This window comes from Amblyomma americanum, chromosome 6 (genome assembly GCF_052857255.1).
Source record: "Amblyomma americanum isolate KBUSLIRL-KWMA chromosome 6, ASM5285725v1, whole genome shotgun sequence".
Classification (NCBI taxonomy): Eukaryota; Metazoa; Arthropoda; class Arachnida; order Ixodida; family Ixodidae; genus Amblyomma; species Amblyomma americanum.
The window spans coordinates 92,506,626-92,526,016 of NC_135502.1; the positions used below are offsets into that span (position 1 = coordinate 92,506,626).

A 19,391-nucleotide genomic window follows, 5' to 3' on the forward strand; every position below is an offset into this window, starting at 1 on the left:
CATTGTTGCGCGCCCGCGCTGTCACACATTTTCTGCAGCTCCGGCGAAAGAAAAACAAAAGAAACGAGACAACTCCACAATAACACGACGTCAGTTGCATTCATCGGAACGCAGCATGGCTTTTCGCTTGTGCGACATTTAGCGTCCGGTAAATCCCTGCCCATGTCTCCCATGTAAAGGCCTCTCCCATGCCCCTCCAATCAACTCTGTCCTCTGCCAGCTGCGCCTACCCTACCCCCCGAAAACTTCTTAATCTAATCGGACCACCTAACTTTCTCCCACCACCTGCTACGCTTGCCTTCTCTTGGAATCCACTCCGTTACCCTTAAGGACCAGCGGTTATCGCGCCTTCGCAGTACATGCCCTGCCCAAGCCCTTTTCTTCCTCTTGATTTCGACTGCGATGTCATTAACACGCGTTTGTTCCCTCACCCAATCTGCCCGCTTCCGGTCTCTTAACGTTGCACCTATCATATTCCTTTCCATGGCTCGCTGCGTTGTCCTTAACTTAAGCTGAACCCTTTTCGTTAGCCTCCACGTTTCTGCCCCGTAGGTGAGTATTAGCAAGATACAGCTGTTGTACACTTTTCTCTTGAGGGAAATTGGTAAACTGCCATTCATGATCTCAGAGAACCTGCCATATTGTTCCATCCCCTTCTTATTCTTCGTTATTTCCATCTCATGATCCGAATTAGCGGCTACGACCTGCCCTAAGCAGACGTATTCCCTTACCATTTCCGGCACCTCGCTACCAATTGTGAACTGCTGTTCCCTTGCTAGGTGTTGAACATGATTTTCGTTTTCTGCATGTTAATTTTTAAGACCTACCTTTCTGCTCTGCCTGACTAACTCATTGGTAATGCTCTGCAGCTAATGTCCTGAGTGACTTAGCAAGGCAATGTCATCCACTGCCATTACTACGGTTAAAGAACACGTGCCATATCCTTTCTACCATATACCTCTTCTTCATGTGCGGCTTAAACTGAGCTTTTATTTTCACCATCCTTTCTATATATCTACCCCGTCTCACAGCGTATGGTTGCAAATCGGAGTCTCTTGTGGTTAACCTTCCCCTTCTTTCCGTTTCCACCCTCCTCCTCTCTGATGATTAAGCTGGTGTACCTCGCATTCCTTCCTTTACCTTCACCCCTGCTTGGCAGCGAAGTTTTCTTCAACGAGACAGTGTCACTCGCTGCGCTTTTACCCATCTTCATTATTAATAATCACTCCTCTTACGTGAGCTCCTTTTTTCAGCGACAGCTGTTAAAGGGCCATTACCTTGGTTTATAGCGTCGTAGTAGTATAGTAGTAGCCGGCGTAACCGGATGGTGGTAACCAATGGGAAGGAGGAGGTTTACTGTGGAAAGAGGACGGTATAGTGACAGCGTAGAATGGCTGACTGGAAAGTGGTTGCCACGGTAACCTCGCTGAGGGTGGTTACCGTAGAAGCTAGAGGGATGGTTTGACGAGAGCAGAAGTCGAAAATGGAGGTTAGAAAACTAAAAGGAGTAGTCTAAATATGCAAATATGCACGTCGCTCTCAAATTCCTTGCCTCAATATGTCGCAATATGAAAATATCTCGACAGCTGTCGCTGTATGATTAAGCTAGGGGTTCAAATGTGGTAACCATCCCTTTTTTCAGTTCTTTGCTTTTTTGATTACTTCTTTCAGACAGCTTGTCTGTGATTGAGATAACAACTGTTGACTCTTCACGTCGAGGGACTCACCGTGTCTCTGAATATTATGAATATATAGTTTTGTTTACGTTTACATCAGTGTTTTTGGTTCTTTACTTGAAAACCAGGCCATTTTTTTTTCTTTTTCTGTGAGACAATGCAAGAGGTGGGATCTCGCTTTTCTTTGGATTTCATGCGTCGGCAATGTAATCCCAATAACGGCAATGTAATTCAAAGAGAGATTAAACTCTGACGTGGTATGGGTGTGAGGCATAAATGAATCTAATATCACGGTTTTGCACTTATTTTAATGCGTCGGTGAGATATGCTCGACGCTGTTTTTTTTTTTACTCCATATCAGATTTGGGGAGTGTTGAGACAAAAAAACTCTATTTCAAGATGAGAATTAAAAAAAGGAGAGCTCCACATTTCCTTCATCATTCGGTGCAGAAAGTAAAATAGCGCAGTTTCCTCTTGTTTGGATCCATATTGATGGAGTAAATGATTCATCACGTGGAGTTTAACGTCCCAAAGCGACTCAGGCTATGAGAGACGCCGTAGTGGGGGGCTCGGGATAGTTTCGATTGCCTGGGGCTCTACGAGAATTTTTGCACCTCGCCTCCTTCGAAGCACAGACGCCGACAAAAGGTGTCGAGCCCACTACCTTGTACTCAATAGCACAGCACCAGAGTTACTATATGAGCCACCGCAGTGGTTCTAAAAGAGTACGTAACACGTAAAGCACACAAGCAAACACAGGAAGCGCTGAGAAAGCACTCTCATGGTTTTATTGCTCTCAAAACATCGACAAAGTTGCGCTTGTTCATGCCAACAGAAGTTCTGCATGCAACACGTGCAATGTGCAAGAAGCGAGCACTTGTGGCGTAAAACTGAAATAAGACGATAAAATATGTGCCATTTTTTTTTATCATCTGGTGACACGCGTCATCAATATCGTTTTTGTCGCCCGCAGAATGCAATGCATTACGGCGCGTGGTGCAACTTGTTGCTCGCAGTAGTGATTCTGATGACTGTCAGAAATCGCGGAAGCGGTTGTCGTCGCATATTTTTAACAGTGAATTGCTAGGTGCGCAATGCTGCACACTGCGTGGGCCTACGCTAACACCCAGGTGTCACCTAAAGCTTAAGGTTAAGCGAAAAGCAAGTTATATTTCAGAATGAAATAAAATATTTACTTGAGTCTACGCGCACGCGTTAAAGGCGGAAACGAGCTCGTACACCGCGCTCAGGTGCCACAGGTAGATTGTTGGAAGCCAGACGAAGGCACCTCCGTCGCGTTATGTCCAGTGTGTTCGTGTAAGCGTTTGTCGAGGAAAGCTATTGGTTCAAAATGCTACTTTGCACGGGGAAAACCAATACGCCTATATGGTCTAGCGCAGTCCCTTTTACATTAAAGAGAGGGCGCTAGAGGACAACTTACTCCCTTTTTACTCATTTCTGTTTAGAGTGTCGTACACCACGTGCGGGTGGCTCTCAAGTGCATCGACAATAACAGACTGATTCTAGACATCATACAGTGGCGGCAAAACACTGCAGTCTACAATAGAAAACAACACCTGAAATTTACCACCTTTAAAAATTCATTGTTTGCACTGCGGAAGGAATGTGCGCAAGCGAGGTTGTTGCAGAAATATGTATGTAAGGATTGCTAAGGTTGGTCCGAAATTCAGAATTAATTCGTCAGGGAGGCTGACAGAAAATAACGGTCGTGTGCCAAGGTGAAGGAAAGGCCATTAGTCGTAACCTAGCTTGAATCAGATATTGGTTCAAATGGAGGTCTCACTTTATGCGCGCTTAACCTAACTTTACTGGACCTATCGAGTGCTGCGAGAGGCAGGTGCAGCTTCGATTTAAACATTTCACGGGTGCTACACTCTCGAGACCGAGCAAAACTAACGTGACAAATGCAATGCTCCGGCTAAGCAGTAGGCCTTAGGAAGCCTTTCTCAGCGAAAATTAGTAAGCGACACGTGGAGTGAATCGACTCAGATTTCCTTTGCGGGCTGCTGCTGTCGTACATTTAACGTGTGCACAATCTGCGCTTGCGGTCGCGTTTCAGGGGGGATGAGATCATTTAGCAGCACTGAACGAGCAAGCCGGTATTTATTACTTGGAGCGGAATCACAATGCAACGCCAACTATTGTTTCAAGCGATGACATGAAAATGCGCGCGTTGTTTCGCTTTTATCGAGTGACGAGCCGGTTTCACCGCGCGCTTAAACACAGGAGATGTCAGGAATAAAGGCTTAGAGCGGAGGATCAACAATTTTTTTGGCTGCAAGTATAGAGATTACAAATGTGCCATTAAATTGCTGAGCATGCATTCTCTGGTTACGACAATTTTGAATTCGTTCCACGCAATACTGAACTTCTGCGGGGAAGAAATTGTCCAAAAAAGTCCATTGCTTTTGTTTTTTAGTCCGATCGCTTGCGTGCAAATACCAATATTTTTTTTTGTTCTTCGAGCACATATCTTTCGAAACTTGCTGCAGCCTGCAAGCCGAAAGGAACGTCGCCCCAACAAAACTAATCTCTGAAAACCAGAACATTGGGAGATCTGGAAGCTATTCTGAACATCAATCGGCATGTTGTCTCCCTGATTGCTCATTAAGAAAAAGAGCCCCCCGTTTCAACTTTTTGGCAGAAATGTCGTGCGCTGAAAAGAGAAAAAAAAATCGAATTCCCATACTTTCGCCTGCCACCTATGGCTCCATCCTGCTCGCATAATCTAAGAAAAGATAAACCGTTTTGAGCCTTTCTATAAGACGAAGACATCAGAACAGTACGTACAACCTCATTCCCACTCACCGCGTAATGGTGCGCGGTTCACACGGGCCACGCCTACCAAGTGGTTCACGTGGCCACTCGTGGAATTTTCTATCGGGCGCCTACGTCGATCTGGATTACGTTCTAAATGAACAACAAGGAAACCAGGGAGTTTTAAATTGCGACATATGACGCTGACGTCATCTATCCAGGGGGCGTTCCTTGTGCAGCTAACACTAAAAAAAACACAAAGATGAAAGTTCGTGTTCGGAAAGCTCCCATTTTCCCAAGCTTTGAAATGCACAACACTACTGAGATCCATTCAAAAGGGCAACGTTGCTGCTAATGGCGGCCACGCGTGCTTTGACTCCGCACACCTGACTGCCACACCTGACTCCGCACACCTGACTGTCGTGTATAGGGAATTCGAAGGGCGCAGAGACGCTGTTAAGAACGGATACTTTGTGTCAGGTATTATACAATCTCTTTGAGTATGCCTTAATTTATTCCGTCTGGCGGCGATAATTTGTACCAAATACACGTGTAAGATTGGAACAATGGTATCTCTTGAGGCACTTTTTTTTTGCGAATTATATTTCGACATTTGCCCAAATTATTCGCGGGAGCTATTTTTCGCGAGTGGTGCGCGATTCGCGAAAAACGTAGAAACTAAGTACTTGAGAAAATATAATCATTTACAGTACAGAGGGGGCGCTGCTGCAGGAGGAGAATAGCCCTTCCCCTCTCCTCGCACAGCGTGGTTTCGTTCAAACGAGCTCTCGATGATGAGCAAACCATTATGGATGGATGTAAGGGTGGGCGCAGTTAGAAGCGCCCCCTTTGAAACTTGATGCTGGCGGGTGCCGCCGAGCTCAGCATTTTTTTTTCTATTTTTCTTTAACCAATCTGTGAAACTTAAAGGTACCCTCTACAACTTTTTTTCATTTTAAACTGTATCTATCTACTTATGTTATTTCCTGTTTTTAATTCTGAACTCCGTTGGTAATTTCCTTGCTTTTGAGCCAGAAATGTTCAAATTTTTTTTTTTGCGAACGTCAACCGCATATGCATTCGCATTACCTTCATTATCTCTAAAACCGCCAGCCTCGGGGATATTGACTCTCCGGATATTGGCTTCGGATGAATACTGCCACATTCTAGCAAAATAGGCTAAATGTTTTTTAAGGATTTATCGCACACTGCGCATGTCATCTTCTTGGGCTAAATTTCTTTTTCCAGCTTCGCGTTCTACGACATCCTGACCTAGCTTGAAAGTTGAAACCAATAGCTTCGTCATGTACGTTTTCCAATCTATATATAGGTCCAGAGTCTGATTTATTCCCATTGAATCTCTTCCTATTCCAGTTCCCGCCATCTTCCTCTTTTACCCGGCTTTTAAAGCTCTTTATTTCGCCGTCCTTGTTTCCTGCGCAATTATTGCTTTGTTTTCTAATCCTTTCCCGCCACTGCAAATCAACGTTCTTTCTAAACAAGTGCTTAACTCTCCTTAGCTGTCCATTTAATTTCATCTAGTTTTCTCAGCCGTTTTGTATACAATAAGTTGTGATGTGATTCCCGCGTTTCCGGTTAAGCAGCGCCACCTATCAGCAACATTATAAATTTTACTAGAACGGGTAAAACACAGCTAACAACGCTCATGCCATCTACCCATCTGTGCTGCGGCACAGATCAACTGCTCGGCCTTGCCTCTCTTCTAGTGTGTGCACTTGCTGTGACGCGTTTTCTGTTGTTTGTATGGCTTGATGTTGCCTCCTGCTTTCTTTATAAATAGTTCTTTTATATACACCACTTCACTGCAGTAAATACCGTGCTGAAAAAAAAGTGATGCGGCACATTTGGTTAGCACTGCAATTTAGGAGGCGTGTAAAATAATAGCTGGATCCCTTTCCCAGATTTAATTTTTTTACGTTGACATTTATTAATATGAAATTTATATCAGACCATTCGTTAGTGCGTGCTGCCTTTTTGTGCCAATAACGCAGGTGCTTTTGAATTAAAATCACCGTTAAGGAATCTGTGATACCAGCTGGGAGGCTAACCGGGAGTCGTGGTTCTTTGCCGCTGACAGAGCGGATTTTGTGCGCCTCCAGCGTTGCCACTACACTAAGCGCAATGGTGCCGTAGTGGGAAGCAGGGCACATGCATGGCCGCTAGCACATGCATAGCGAACGTGCCAGTTTGGTGCGCCCATAATTTGTGCGTGTGCTGTTGCCTCGGCGACAGAAGGTGCCGTGCGGCTTACAAATTGAAAGAATCGTCATCAGTTGTCGTCTCTTGTACGTTGGTGACAAACGATTGACAATAACTGATGACGATTACTGCAGTGCTGGCACGTACAGTACAGTAAGAGCAGTTTTACTGTTTCGGTGTCTGTACTTTTTGCTATCCCCCCCCCTCCCCCCTCTTCTTTCGTTCTCCCCGATTCCTGATGACACTTCGTTCAGACCGTTCATCCGAGAATGCGGCTATGTGGCGTCCTGGACGTCCCTCCTTCACTGATCTGCTTCAGGCTGCTTGTTGTTGTTCTCCGCCTCGAGCCAGTAGGTCGTCATGACGCCTTTTCCCTGCGAAGGGGAGAGTGCATCGTGAACTGGAACGAACGATCGCGCATTGCACCATTGTATCTTAGAATCTCACCTAACTTTTCGCAAGCTTTCTAGCAGCTTTTCTTTCTGACCTCTTTGTACATATTTCTACTAGGGGGCGCCCGGCTAGCATAATGAGTGCTCGATAAGTACTAGTGAGGAAAATCTCGCAGAAATCGCGGAATAGTATGAATTCAGCGTCGAGTGCATACTGGCTCCTTGCTCTTTGTCGCGCAGCTACATCCTCGTACAAGCCCGTTTCAACGTAAACTGTTTGATGGAGGGCGTTGCGACGATGAGTGAAGTTTTTTTTTGAACTTAAAAGTACCTAGAGGTCCGTACACCAGCTCCCAAAGCCAGCGGTTGTCAGAGGAGGGAGGCTGAGTGTCCCGAAGGGGGGGAGGGGGGGGGGCAACTACTTTTTTTTCTCAGTGCTGGGGCAAAGAGACCCGTGTCTCCAGTTCATCGCCCACTCAGCCATTCGCAGCCAACTTTAGGCCCTCCGCGCTGCAGCGAACGTTATTGCATCTGCTAAGACGTTATTGCATCTGCTAAGAATTCACTGCGCATGCACGTGATTCAAGCGCGGAACTTGTACTCGAAGGCGAAGTGACGGTACCCACATACGAACAACAAGTGTAAGCAGAAGCGCTTCAATCTCTATAAACGACAAGTGCTCCCCTTACACAGAAGCAGCAGCAAAAAATAAATAAATAATACAAAGGTGGGTATAAATCAAACATAATATTTAAGTGGTGCTGTTACCCGTCTCTGCAGATACGTACAGAAATGGGCTTCTAAGCCAAGGCATTTTAACAGGGTAAATAACTTTTGCCACTCATTCCTCGTTCTGTTTTTTTCTGAACTAGAGAGGATACCACTATCTCTGAAACGTTCAAGGGTACGCCCATGAAACCCACGCGAAGATAACATTGAACGACAAACGTTTTCGAAGAACTTATTGCTTGCTATAGCGGCGGTATTGCGTGGTTTACTCTTCTAGTTCGGCCTGCCCGTGGGCAAAAAGTATTAGCTTCGCTTAAGAGCGAGACGCGACTTGTGTAATTATTTACTCACCTTCACTTGCACCTCACCTCTGAGAGTGAGCACGAAGTTTCCAAAAAGATCGAGCAGCTCCTTTGACTTAGAGCTCACGTGAATCTTGAGCGCTGTTGAAAACGAAGACACGAGAGAAAGAGCTAATGTAAAAAAGTATAACATATAGAAAAGAAGCACGACCAATCGATTGTACTCAACTCTTTTTTTTTCCCGCCAATGTCGAGCATAGAAAGAAGCCAGGAGTTTGAGTCTGGCGCAGAGGGCCTTTGTGGTCTAAGAACGCGAAGTAAAACTTGCATGATGTAACTTAATATTTTAGGCACATTTTGCAAACTCCTTCACAGCGCTGATTATCGCTCCAGTGTGTCACGGTGACAAGGAGCCGGTCGACTTATCTTTCTTATAGGGCTCGTATCGAGGAATCTGAGGTCTTATTTCTTTTCCCTTTCCCTTTTAGAGGAGAGCGTCCCATGATTGATGACGTTCATTTCCCGCGACATGTCATCGGCGGCTGACGGGCGGCGCCGCGATATCCGCGCACTTTTCCACAAGACTGCGCAAGTCGTTCGGCGGCTTTTGCGAGACGAGGCAACAAACTGACACAAAGGCTTACGCTCTCCTGTCGTCTCCATGCGCGAAGCCGTGTTGACTGTGTCGCCGAACAAGCAGTACTTGGGCATCTTCAGGCCTACGACGCCAGCCACGCAAGGGCCTGCGTATAAATGCAGAAACAGTTAGAGGTGCCAGGATACTCCCTTACAAAAATTTCTGTAGACAGTCTATAGACTGTCCTTAAACTTGTGTCTCTATAAAGTCTATAGTCTCTCCACAGACAAACCCTAGATAACAGTCTATACGCAATCGATATATTTATGGTCATACACTTTTAGTAGACGTTTGTCTATAGACAGTTTATAGACTATGAATAGACAAAAAGAAATATCTATAGGACGGCAATAGTCTATAAGAAGACTATAGACTGTCTATAGACCATTTTTGTAAGGGCTTGCCGCCACCAGGATCAGAAAACGTCGGCGTACGATGCGGACAAAGCGCACTGAGACTGAGATGCTCGCAGGACAGAGAAACCGTGCAAGAAAAAAAAAGCGATGAAAAAATGTTTTTTTTTTATGTTCAGGTCAGGAGAATTGCCTGAACCTTTAATTTCTTCGTTAAATTTAAGTTCGAAGATATTTATGTAGCGATTTGCTACAGCTTCTTTTCCAAGAGGGACACGGACAATTTTGAGTTGGCCTCGCTCGGTGGATTACCCCGTTGTAATCACAGGGAGGTTGTTTTGAATATAAACGGAGCTATTATGAGCTAGCAATGAGCGAAACAATTAAAAGATGGGCATTGCCACCACGGGCCATTTACACAAGAGATCTTGCACAGAGGAGAAAACGCAAGATTAAGCATGCCCTTGAATATATTATGAGAACTTCCGTTTCGCAATCGCTAGCAGGATTTTATGGCACGATTAGGAAGTTTAAAAGAAACACTCGAAGCCATATCCATCCCACGGCCATCGACGTCATCCCCAATGCCGCAAACTTGCATCAATGTAGCGCAAAAAAATTCTACTTATCAACTCTAAACCTCTCGGCAATTGAAGCTCCTTTGTGGCGAGACAAATGTTACCACAGTTGATCTATAGCATTTGTGAGCGAGCGTAAGCATTTATTTTTGGGAATAGTTTTGAAATTGTATTCTTCCGAATGAAAGCTTCAGAATTTAGCTGGCAGATTCGAATGAATACAGCTTGTGGCAGTGAATGCCCCACGCAACTGAATGAAACGTTCGCGAAATACTTTTCCAGAGCTATTGTTTCATAATATTCAATGCTTCCTGCTCTGAACATAAAGCTGCGCCCGCAATCACAGTGTGACCGTGTAGGTATCCAAAAATTATAAACTCCCTAAAATTATTGTTGTCCTAAAATTGATTGTATTGGCTTGAGTTTTATTTAAGTCACTAAAACAATGTTTCCTGTTTTCCTTCTTAACCATTCCAGCAAATATTTGACACAGGAAGCCTACCACGCAAATAACTATCGCCCCATTTTGATTAAATGTATTCCGTGCAAGGTTGTAGAACGCGAGATATTTTCTCACCTAGTAAATTTTCTTGATTCGATTTCATTCTTTAATTCTTTACAGTATGTGTTCATGGAGCAGTACTGCTGCGAAACTCAGCTTTTGTCTTTCACACACAAAATTCGTACCATTCCTCATAACCGTTCATGCCAGACTACATATTCTTGGCTTTTCAAGCGCTTTTGACAAGGTGTGGCACAAGCGGCTAGTACCTAGACTACGTAAAATTAACCTTGATGACTAGTTGACAAAGAAGATTGAATGTTTCCTCATTAGCCGTCTATAGTTTGTAACAGCCAGTAATTGCAGCTCATCCTTAATAGCGGCTACATTGCCCTTCATCCCTCACATATTCCCTGATGATTACGTAGTGTTCCCAGAAATTAAAATTGACACTGGACGCAAATCCTTCCGTCATACACACAGTTGCTAAGAGATGTGACAATTCACTAACGAAACTAAATTTTGCTAAATATAGAGTAATGCGAGGAAGCCAGGCCTCCAGTACCACTCCTCTTTAGTACCATAGTGTATCACCTTTAGATACAGCGACCTCCTTCCTATAAACACTTATGTGTTCGTATAGCAAACTGTTTAACATGGCACCGACAGATTAGCCAGTTCATCAACAGCGGTGGACGCACTTTAGGATATATAAGACCAAACGTTACAATTTCCTCCCCTTAATTAAACTACTTATGTACAAATCATTAGTAAGATCGAAATTAGAGTAAGCAGCCTCGACTTCGCATGTAATTTCTGATACTTTAATTCACAAACAAGAAATGATTCAAAATAATTCGGCATGTCTCACTCTTGCTAACTGCAACAGCAGTGCCGGCAAAGCTTTAATGAAATCTGAGCTAAGTTTGCCTAATCCAACCGCCCGCAAAAGAGTCATTCACCTCTGCCTCTTTCACGAAATTTTCCACCATCTTTAGCACAAGCATCCATATCTTCGCCAGCTCACCTATCGTCTCGTCACGACCAGTATCTCAAAGTAGCTGTACCGACATGCCAAACTATTACAATTTGTATGTTGTTTGTTCCCAAGACGTCACGGGACTGGAACCGCTTTGCTGCAACCACACCAAGCATTGTAACAGTTAACTCTGGGTGTCCTTTTTTTCAATGAAACTGAGCTCGCTAGAATTACGTAAATGTTTGATTGATCACCTGTTATACTATACTGTTAGCTTATTGTAATAAACTACTCCCCTCTATAACAGTTCGGCCCTGAGGTTGCATATAAATAAATAAATGCAAATAAATATTGTTGCACAACGCGGTTGGAAAAAGTAATTTAACTACGCCAGGTTTAATGTACGCGTTCTATCAAATTTATTTATTAGATTTTCTTCAGAGGCCCCTTTGCAGGTCATTACGTGAGCAGTGGGTGTAAGAGCAAAAAGATAATTACGCATAATTTTCAGTAATGAATGGTTTGAGTGATGAATGTGCTTCCTCGATGGCAGATTCGAAATCGAATTGTCGCCACCTCGGTCGAAAGCCCATTTCGATCGCGGGCACACGGTCTTCGCAGCAAACGATTGCTGAAATGTGGTTTATGCCTATATATAGGCACGTTCTGGGCAACAGCGTGCAAGTGGTTATAGCGGGAAAAGCGATGATGATTTGATTGCCTCCTAGAATATTGCTGAGACGAGCTGCTCCACGGAAAGGAGTACTGCTAAGAATATGGGTATATCCGCCTCGGGTGCGGAAAGTTCGATTCCCAATGTCGCCGGTTATCCACACGCTTCGAATGGGCACAATATACCTCTCTTCCGGCCTCGTGCTCGCGAACGAACATGCCCAACAATTCTGAACGAAAGCATTTTTGAGCGGGAAACCATTTATGAACACTATTTTTTAGGAAAAACGCTAAGGCGCCCGTGTGCTGTGCGCTGTCAGTGCACGTTAAAGATCCCCAGGTGGTCGATATTATTCCGGAGCCCTCCAATACGGCACCCTTTCTTCCTTTCTTCTTTCACTCCCTCCTTTATCCCTTCCCTACGGCGCGGTTCAGGTGTCCAACGATATATGGGACAGATACTGCGCCATTTCCTTTCCCCCCCAAAAACCAATTATAATTATTATTATGTTCTTACAATGTAAGATTTCGCTATAACAATGAATATATCTGCAGCAGATCAGCCGACGGCCCTTTTGCATTTTTTTTCTATTAACGTATTTGCTATCATCAAATGCGTTCCCCCATAGGTTTTCTAAGACAGTCTTAACTGTTCGATGCGATCGATGGAAACACTTTAAAAGAAACAATTTGCTACATATCACAAGACTGGTCCATTACCATCAATATTTCTATAACAGATGATCTTACATTGTTCAAATTTTCACAATTTTTGTCCGAGAACGCTGGACATGCGCTTGAGAACAGGACCTTTGGCCTAACTCCCCTTGACGGGTTGTTGATGCTTCGAGACTAAATTGAATGCGTGGTAAAGCCTGCCTGTGGTGGCAATTTTTTCAGGTGTCTGTACGTGACTCATAAAGTGAGGAGATTTGAAGGCACAGGCTCCTTATCCTTGAGTTAATCCCGTGAAAGCTCAGCGCCAGGACGGGAAAGCTTGTACCCATAAGCCTACGGGTACTCGGCGGCAGTGGGAGTCTCACCCACTGCACCCAGAAACAGATGTGGGTGGAAAGGGAGGCGATTGTACGCGCATGGAATGCTTTCATCCAGAAGTATGGTTACCCGTCGAAACCGAAGTTGTTTGTTCTAATATATATACTCATGTTCGCTATAGTATAGGCGCAATGGTACAATTGCACATGCATGTTTATAGTGCTATGTAGAAGTGATTCGACTCGATAAGAAAGTCTGCTTGACACTGGCCGCTGGAAAAGTTATTTGGATGCAGTGTGCGTGAAGCGAAAAAATCAGAAAAATGACCACACACACACACACACACACACACACACACACACACACACACACACACACACACACACACACACACACACACACACACACACACACACACACACACACACACACACACACACACACACACACACACACACACACACACACACACACGCACACGCACACGCACACACGCACACGCACACGCACACACGCACACGCACGCACGCGCACACACACGCACGCACGTACACGCACACGCACGCACGTACACGCACACGCACGCACGTACACGCACACGCACACGCACGCACACGCACGCACGCACGCACACGCACGCACGTACACGCACACGCACGCACGCACGCAGTCTACCTGAGTGCGGCCGCTGCGGCGCAGCTGCCTGTGACTTCGGAAATGGCGCAATACCTGTCTCACATCTCGCCGGACAGCTGAGGTGCGCAGTAAGGGAAGGTATAAGGGAGAGAGAAGAAATGAAGGGGTGGTCGTTGTGGAAGGCTCGTGAAAAAATTTGCAGTGGCTTAGCTTCGATAACCCTGGATTTCATCGAAAAGCAAGGATGCTTGCTAAACCGCTGAGGCTCGTCCATGGCAGCTCTAGTGCTCGCTCGCGACACCCGTTCTGTATGTACCCACACGACCACGTGGCTATGATGCGGAATCACATGGCCTTACGACCCCCCTCCCCCTTTTCGGATGTAGTCACGTGGTTTCAAATCACCCTTTCGCATGTTCTTAAGGTCTAAGGTCAGATTTCAACCCAAAGGTCACCCATTGTCAAAGGTCACACGTAAAATGAAGATCAGGGGTCAAAGGTTAACTAAAGTTCATGAATCAATGTCAGGGGTCAAGTGGCTCGCACCATATGTCTACCACATATAGTCATACACGGCTACCGTGGTTAGACTGAAGGTCGTTCAAGGCCGTTCTCCGGCCTACGATACAACAGCTTTACCTATAGCGTAGTGCTGTTTTTGTCGTCAATAAGTTCGGCCACCTGGGGATTTTTAACGTGCGTTTCGCCTGCAACGAAACGCGGCCGCTGCGGTCGCGTTCGAACCCGGGTGCACCAGATCAGTAGCCGAGCGCCCTAACTGAGCCACCGCGGCGGGCACGTCGCCTGGGCATACGGGTCTCTGCCGGGATATGACTATGTTAATGAATATTGTGTTTTGGGAAAGCGAAATGGCGCGGTATCTGTCTCAGATACCGGCGGGCACCTGAACTGCGCCGTAAGGGAAGGGATAAAGGAGGACTGAAAGAAGAAAGGAAGAAAGAGGGGCCGTAGTGGAGGGCTCCAGCTCCCGAATTTTCTCGAGTGCCTGGTGATCTTTAACGTGCACTGACGTCGCACTGCACGCGGGCGCCTTAGCGTTTCGCCTCCATCGTAACGCGGCCGCCGCGGTCTGGTTGGTGCCGGGGTACACCGGATCAATATGAGTGTGCAAAGAGCTCTTTTTTGCAACCGTCCGCGGTGCGTGCCCAACGAGAACTGATGTGGCCGCAACATATGTAACATGCGTAAGGCATATGTGTGGCATGCAGAAGTAAGCAAATGCCCTCACATTTACTTTTCCTGCCTCTCCCTCAATTTTGAATCGGTCGTCCTCCCACACTCTCGCCCTCATTTTGAAATGTTATCGGGCCCTTCCTCATCCTTGCATCGAAAAAATTTGCTGGCCCTCTCTCGCGCTCGCCCTGACATCGTCGGTCCTCCCTCGTCCTCACTAAAAGCCGTTTTAAGACTCGAGTTATATTTTATAGGCGGCAACTTCTGGCGATATTACTGAGTAGTAAACATACAACTGAAGCCCTGGAGGCAATTTTGGATGAGAGGCTAGATGCTTATACTGTTGTGTGTGCGTGTACGAGTGTGTGAGTTAATTGTTTGACCTAATACGTGAGTCAGAACTGAGATAGTTACTATTTGAGCCCCAAAATAGCACTCTGCCTATACTTCCGGATAACCGCCTTGGATTCTGAGTGGTTAAGGCGCTCGTCTACTAAGCCGGAGTACTCGGGTTCGAACCCGACCATAGCGGCAGCGTTTAGATGGGGGCGAAAGGCAAGGATAGGATAGGATAAACTTTACTGCTCTAGTTTCTATACATGTCAGAGTGCAGAGGTCGTCTTTGTTTTGCGATGTCTTCGCCCTCTTCAGCGAGCGGAGCCCCTATTCTAGATCCCCATTGGATCTGGCAGCTTTCACAGCATGTTGTACCAGCCTTCGTAGGAAGGCTGGATTGTGGCTGGAACGCACTTCCTCCCAATGCTCCCGACACGGTTATTTCTGATAATGGAAATTATAATTATCCTTGCACTCCCACGTTGTGTAATACACCATGGCTTTGCCGACGCATTTGGGGCACGTGTGCCTGTGCAGCGTTGGATACATCTTATTTAATATGAAAATATTAGCTAGGGTTTCTGTTTGGAGCCTACTCCATATGACCGCCTCTTCCTGAGTCAGGCTAGAGTGCGGTTCTGGATATCTTCCTTACCCCCTGTAGTAATTGGTGATTTCTGAGAAGGTGGGCATTACGTTTTCTGAGGCCCCCTCCGGCCTGAGTGGATGAGAGGCTCGGTTCGTGTAAGTTCGAGCGTTCTCATCGGCCCTGATGTTGCCCCATACTTCGGCTTGCACCCAGAAAATAACATGCCTCGCCTGGTCCTTTTTTGGAGCCGCTTGCGCTACGACCTCTCTTGCACATTTACCTATCCTTCCTTTCATATAGTTCCTGCAGGCCTCTTTCGAGTCCGTTAGGATGGTTAAAGATTTTCCAATCCGGTTGCCTTCGGCGATCGCTAGAGCAACTGCGAGTTCCTCGCCCTCATCAACTGTACCGTTTTTAACGGATGCGCCAGGAAATTCTGCCCCTTTCACTTGAGTGTTATCGCTGCCAGTCTCACGTCTCTTCCTCTATATCTTCCATCGTTATCCCCGCCGTAATTCCTTGGATTTCGGCTCTTTTGTAGTCTAATCCCGTGGCTGCGTACGGGAGTACTTCGTAGCCCTTTTCTCCAAATTGCAGCTTCTGGACTTTTGCGATTTTCTTGGCCTTCTCTTCGTCGAGAACGCTTGCAATTAAGATGTTGGATCCTTTTCTGATCCTTGTTATGAAGTCCTTCGCCTTGATTTTTCCTTTGCATTATTGTGCGATTGCTCCCGTGACTTGAATCGGTTTTAGTTCGCGGATCCTTAGTCCTCCCCTGGGCCGTAGGAATATCCTAAGTCCTCCTTGGGCAGTGGCGGCATCTTCGGGCTCTTCCACTCATCCGTTCGCCCGTACGTCTTCTTGTCGGTCGCTGTTATGTTTCCCTGGATTTGTTGGGATTCCTTGAATTCGTTCCTCGCCGCGGCTTTCTTGCCTTTCTTTCGTCTCGGCACCGCCGTCTGCCATCCGTCCGCGTCTCAGTCGTTCTCTTCCATCGCCTCGGCAGTGCCCTGGCGATCCCGTTCCTCGGGGGCTCGCCACGTGGTGGCCGGCTCTGCCTCCATCTCCTGATTTTACGCCCAACTTCGGACTAAATCGGTGTTTCGTGTGCTTGGAGTACGGTCTTGAGTGCCTCGGATCTCCATCGCGACCCTGCCGTGGCCCAGTAGTGCCGTGGAGCGCCCGTCGAGGCCTTGTTGGCGCTAGGCCTAGATTTGGCCTACCCGCGCCGGACCACGTGGAAACTTTGGATCCCGATAATAGACCAAAAAAATGGGCCTACAGGTCCGATGTTCATGTCCGCTTGATCCTCCCAACTTCCGGCCTCGATTCATCCGAAAATTTCGGTGGTCCGATGTCTTTTTCCGCTCAAGATCTTCGGAAACCGTGGAGCACATGCGACGCATGCGACGGAGGCCCCGAGCGCAGGAGTAAGAAACCAGCTAAATGTAAAAAAAAAGGCGGGCGTGATAATAATTGGTTTTTGGAGGGAAAGGAAATGGCGCAGTATCTGTCTCATATATCGTTGGACACCTGAACCGCGCCGTAAGGGAAGGGTAAAGGAGGGAGTGAAAGAAGAAAGGAAGACAGAGGTGCCGTAGTGGAGGGCTCCGGAATAATTTCGACCACCTGGGGATCTTTAACGTGCACTGACATCGCACAGCACACGGGCGCCTTAGCGTTTCTCCTCCATAAAAACGCAGCCGCCGCGGTCGGGTTCGCGGGCGTGTGCTCTGGGACGTCTATGCACGCTGAAGACCCGAGGTGTTTGAAATTATCCCGGAGACCTCCACTACGGCAAATCTTTCTTCCTTTCTTCTTTCAGTACTTTCTTTATGCTTCCCTTTACGGCGTGCTTCGGGTGTCAACGGAGACATGTGAGCGAGTAACTGCGCCATTTTCTTTCCACAAAAAAAAAAGTTTTTCTTTGCTGCTGGCACACATGTGTCCAGCATACATGTGCACTGCACTTATAACATTTCATTGTTATCTATATATATTGCTAGAATAGAGAATTTATTTGGGTATACGCATTCCTTACTGCGTTGCGCATGCTGTAAATAGAGTAAACGCGTTACTTTTAGTTGGCCGTGGCGTCGCGCCCATCAGTGAATCGAGTAGGGTGCCTCGACGCCAGCACAGCCGCGGTGGAGACAACCTCAACGGCGCCGCTAATTGAATCACACGGGATCAGCGGTGCTAGCGTTTGTAACAGCGTTGTTTATGCTCCCATTCGCTTCAAAGTGCTTTAACTAGAACGGCCTCTTGCAGCGAGAGCTACACTGGGCTACCAGTCGAGCATTTCGCGGTACATGGGAGAGGTCAGTTGTGATTCAATATGGCGGCGTCGCTTAAGTTGTTTCCACCCGGTGCCTGGCGCTGGCATCGAGGCACCCTAGAATCGAATAAACCTTAGCGCCCTCTTGTGACAAGATGTCAAAGCACAGCAATGTGGGTTGAAGAAATAATCATTCATGATTAGTGATAACTAGGGTGGATGCATTAAGACTTTTTTTGTTCCAAGAAGGCAAACTATGCAGACCGAAGAATATAGAAGGACTGGTCGTTTTTTTATTTGAAAACGTTTATTGCAAGCACTGAACCCTAGTGGGCACTATACAAGATAGCTTCGAGCCCGTGGCTCTCGGCGACCTTGTGAGCCCACTCAGTGGCCCGGACTTGCGTCGACGAGTGTGAGCTTGACAGTATAACCTGCGACCTCTCTAGAGGAGGGACTGGTAGTAGGTCCGCCGCTGGCGGCGCCGTTTTGCAGCTCCATAGAATGTGTTCATATCTGGCTGCTTCGGCGCAATCTTTGAATGTCGGATTGTAATGCTTTGCATACATGTGTGCTACTCCCGACGGACTAAAGAAGGCTCGGGTGTGGAGCGGACGCCGCGTTAGCTCCTGGCATTTCTCGAGCTTTTTTTTTTCTGGTGGTGGATATATGCTCCTTTCCAGTTTAAACTGATTGTGTTGTCGTGAAAAGATATGAATGCATCTCTCGTGAAACTTGGGGACTCAAAATGAAAATTGGGGACTCAACCCTGCTTTCTGCTCGGCTGACATAACCAAGAGCTATACGGTGAGCTATACGGTGCGCTAACTCGTTTCCCCTGTTCCCCGAGTGTGCCGGCACCCATGTAAGTTCCACCTCTTTTTGGTCCCAGTCTTGATGTCTTAAGATTCCTTCTGCCTCTTGAGAGGTCATACCCCACATGAAGTTGTTTATAACGACCTTGGAGTCGCTAATATGGCGACTGCTTTGGTACGGACCATTGCATGACGATAGCTTCCTCGTCCGCTCTCCATGAGTTCTGTGTATTTACTGAACCAGCCGTTAATGTTTCACCCGAGTCCTTCATACCCACGGACACAAAAGAGTCGCCTTCCTCGTATTTCGCCGCGTTTACATAGGCTGTGTATTCCGAACACTCTTGCTTGGCTTCAAGGGCCTTCGCTCTTGCTCTCCTCCTGCCTTCGTAAAAAGCAGGGTGCATATCTTTTGGAATCAGTTTAATAGTGAGTAATTTTCTCACTTCGCTGGGTAATGTTGCCTGCGCATTTCTATCCGAGATTATATCATGCGGTCCTAGATTTCTCAGGGTCACCCTCACCGCGGGTGCGGTTGTGAGCCGCCTCCTTGACTGCGCGTATATATGAGCCTCGCATAGTTCCCTGATGATGATGCAGATCCCCAGTTGAAGAAGTCTTTCCGTTCCGTTCTAGAGTCGTAGGAGCCATTAGTGCCACAACTTCCGCTACATTAAAAAAAATTGAAAGATTTGGTTTGGACGAAAGGAAATGGCTGTCACATTTTCG

The 19,391-nt window shown here is 46.6% G+C and overlaps 1 protein-coding gene across 1 annotated transcript in view; it reads right to left on the reverse strand.

The window, feature by feature from the left end:
* Positions 1–6,896: 6,896 nt before the first annotated feature.
* LOC144095378 (atrial natriuretic peptide receptor 1-like) overlaps positions 6,897–19,391 on the reverse strand; it is a 44,816-nt gene continuing 32,321 nt past the window's right edge. Inside the window, exons 15-17 of the mRNA XM_077629136.1 lie at positions 8,742–8,840; positions 8,147–8,238; positions 6,897–7,048 (exon numbers count right to left, since the gene is read on the reverse strand). Of these exons, the coding sequence (XP_077485262.1) occupies positions 6,977–7,048; positions 8,147–8,238; positions 8,742–8,840 (263 nt within the window). The 3' untranslated portion in view covers positions 6,897–6,976. The remainder of the gene's footprint in view (positions 7,049–8,146; positions 8,239–8,741; positions 8,841–19,391) is intronic.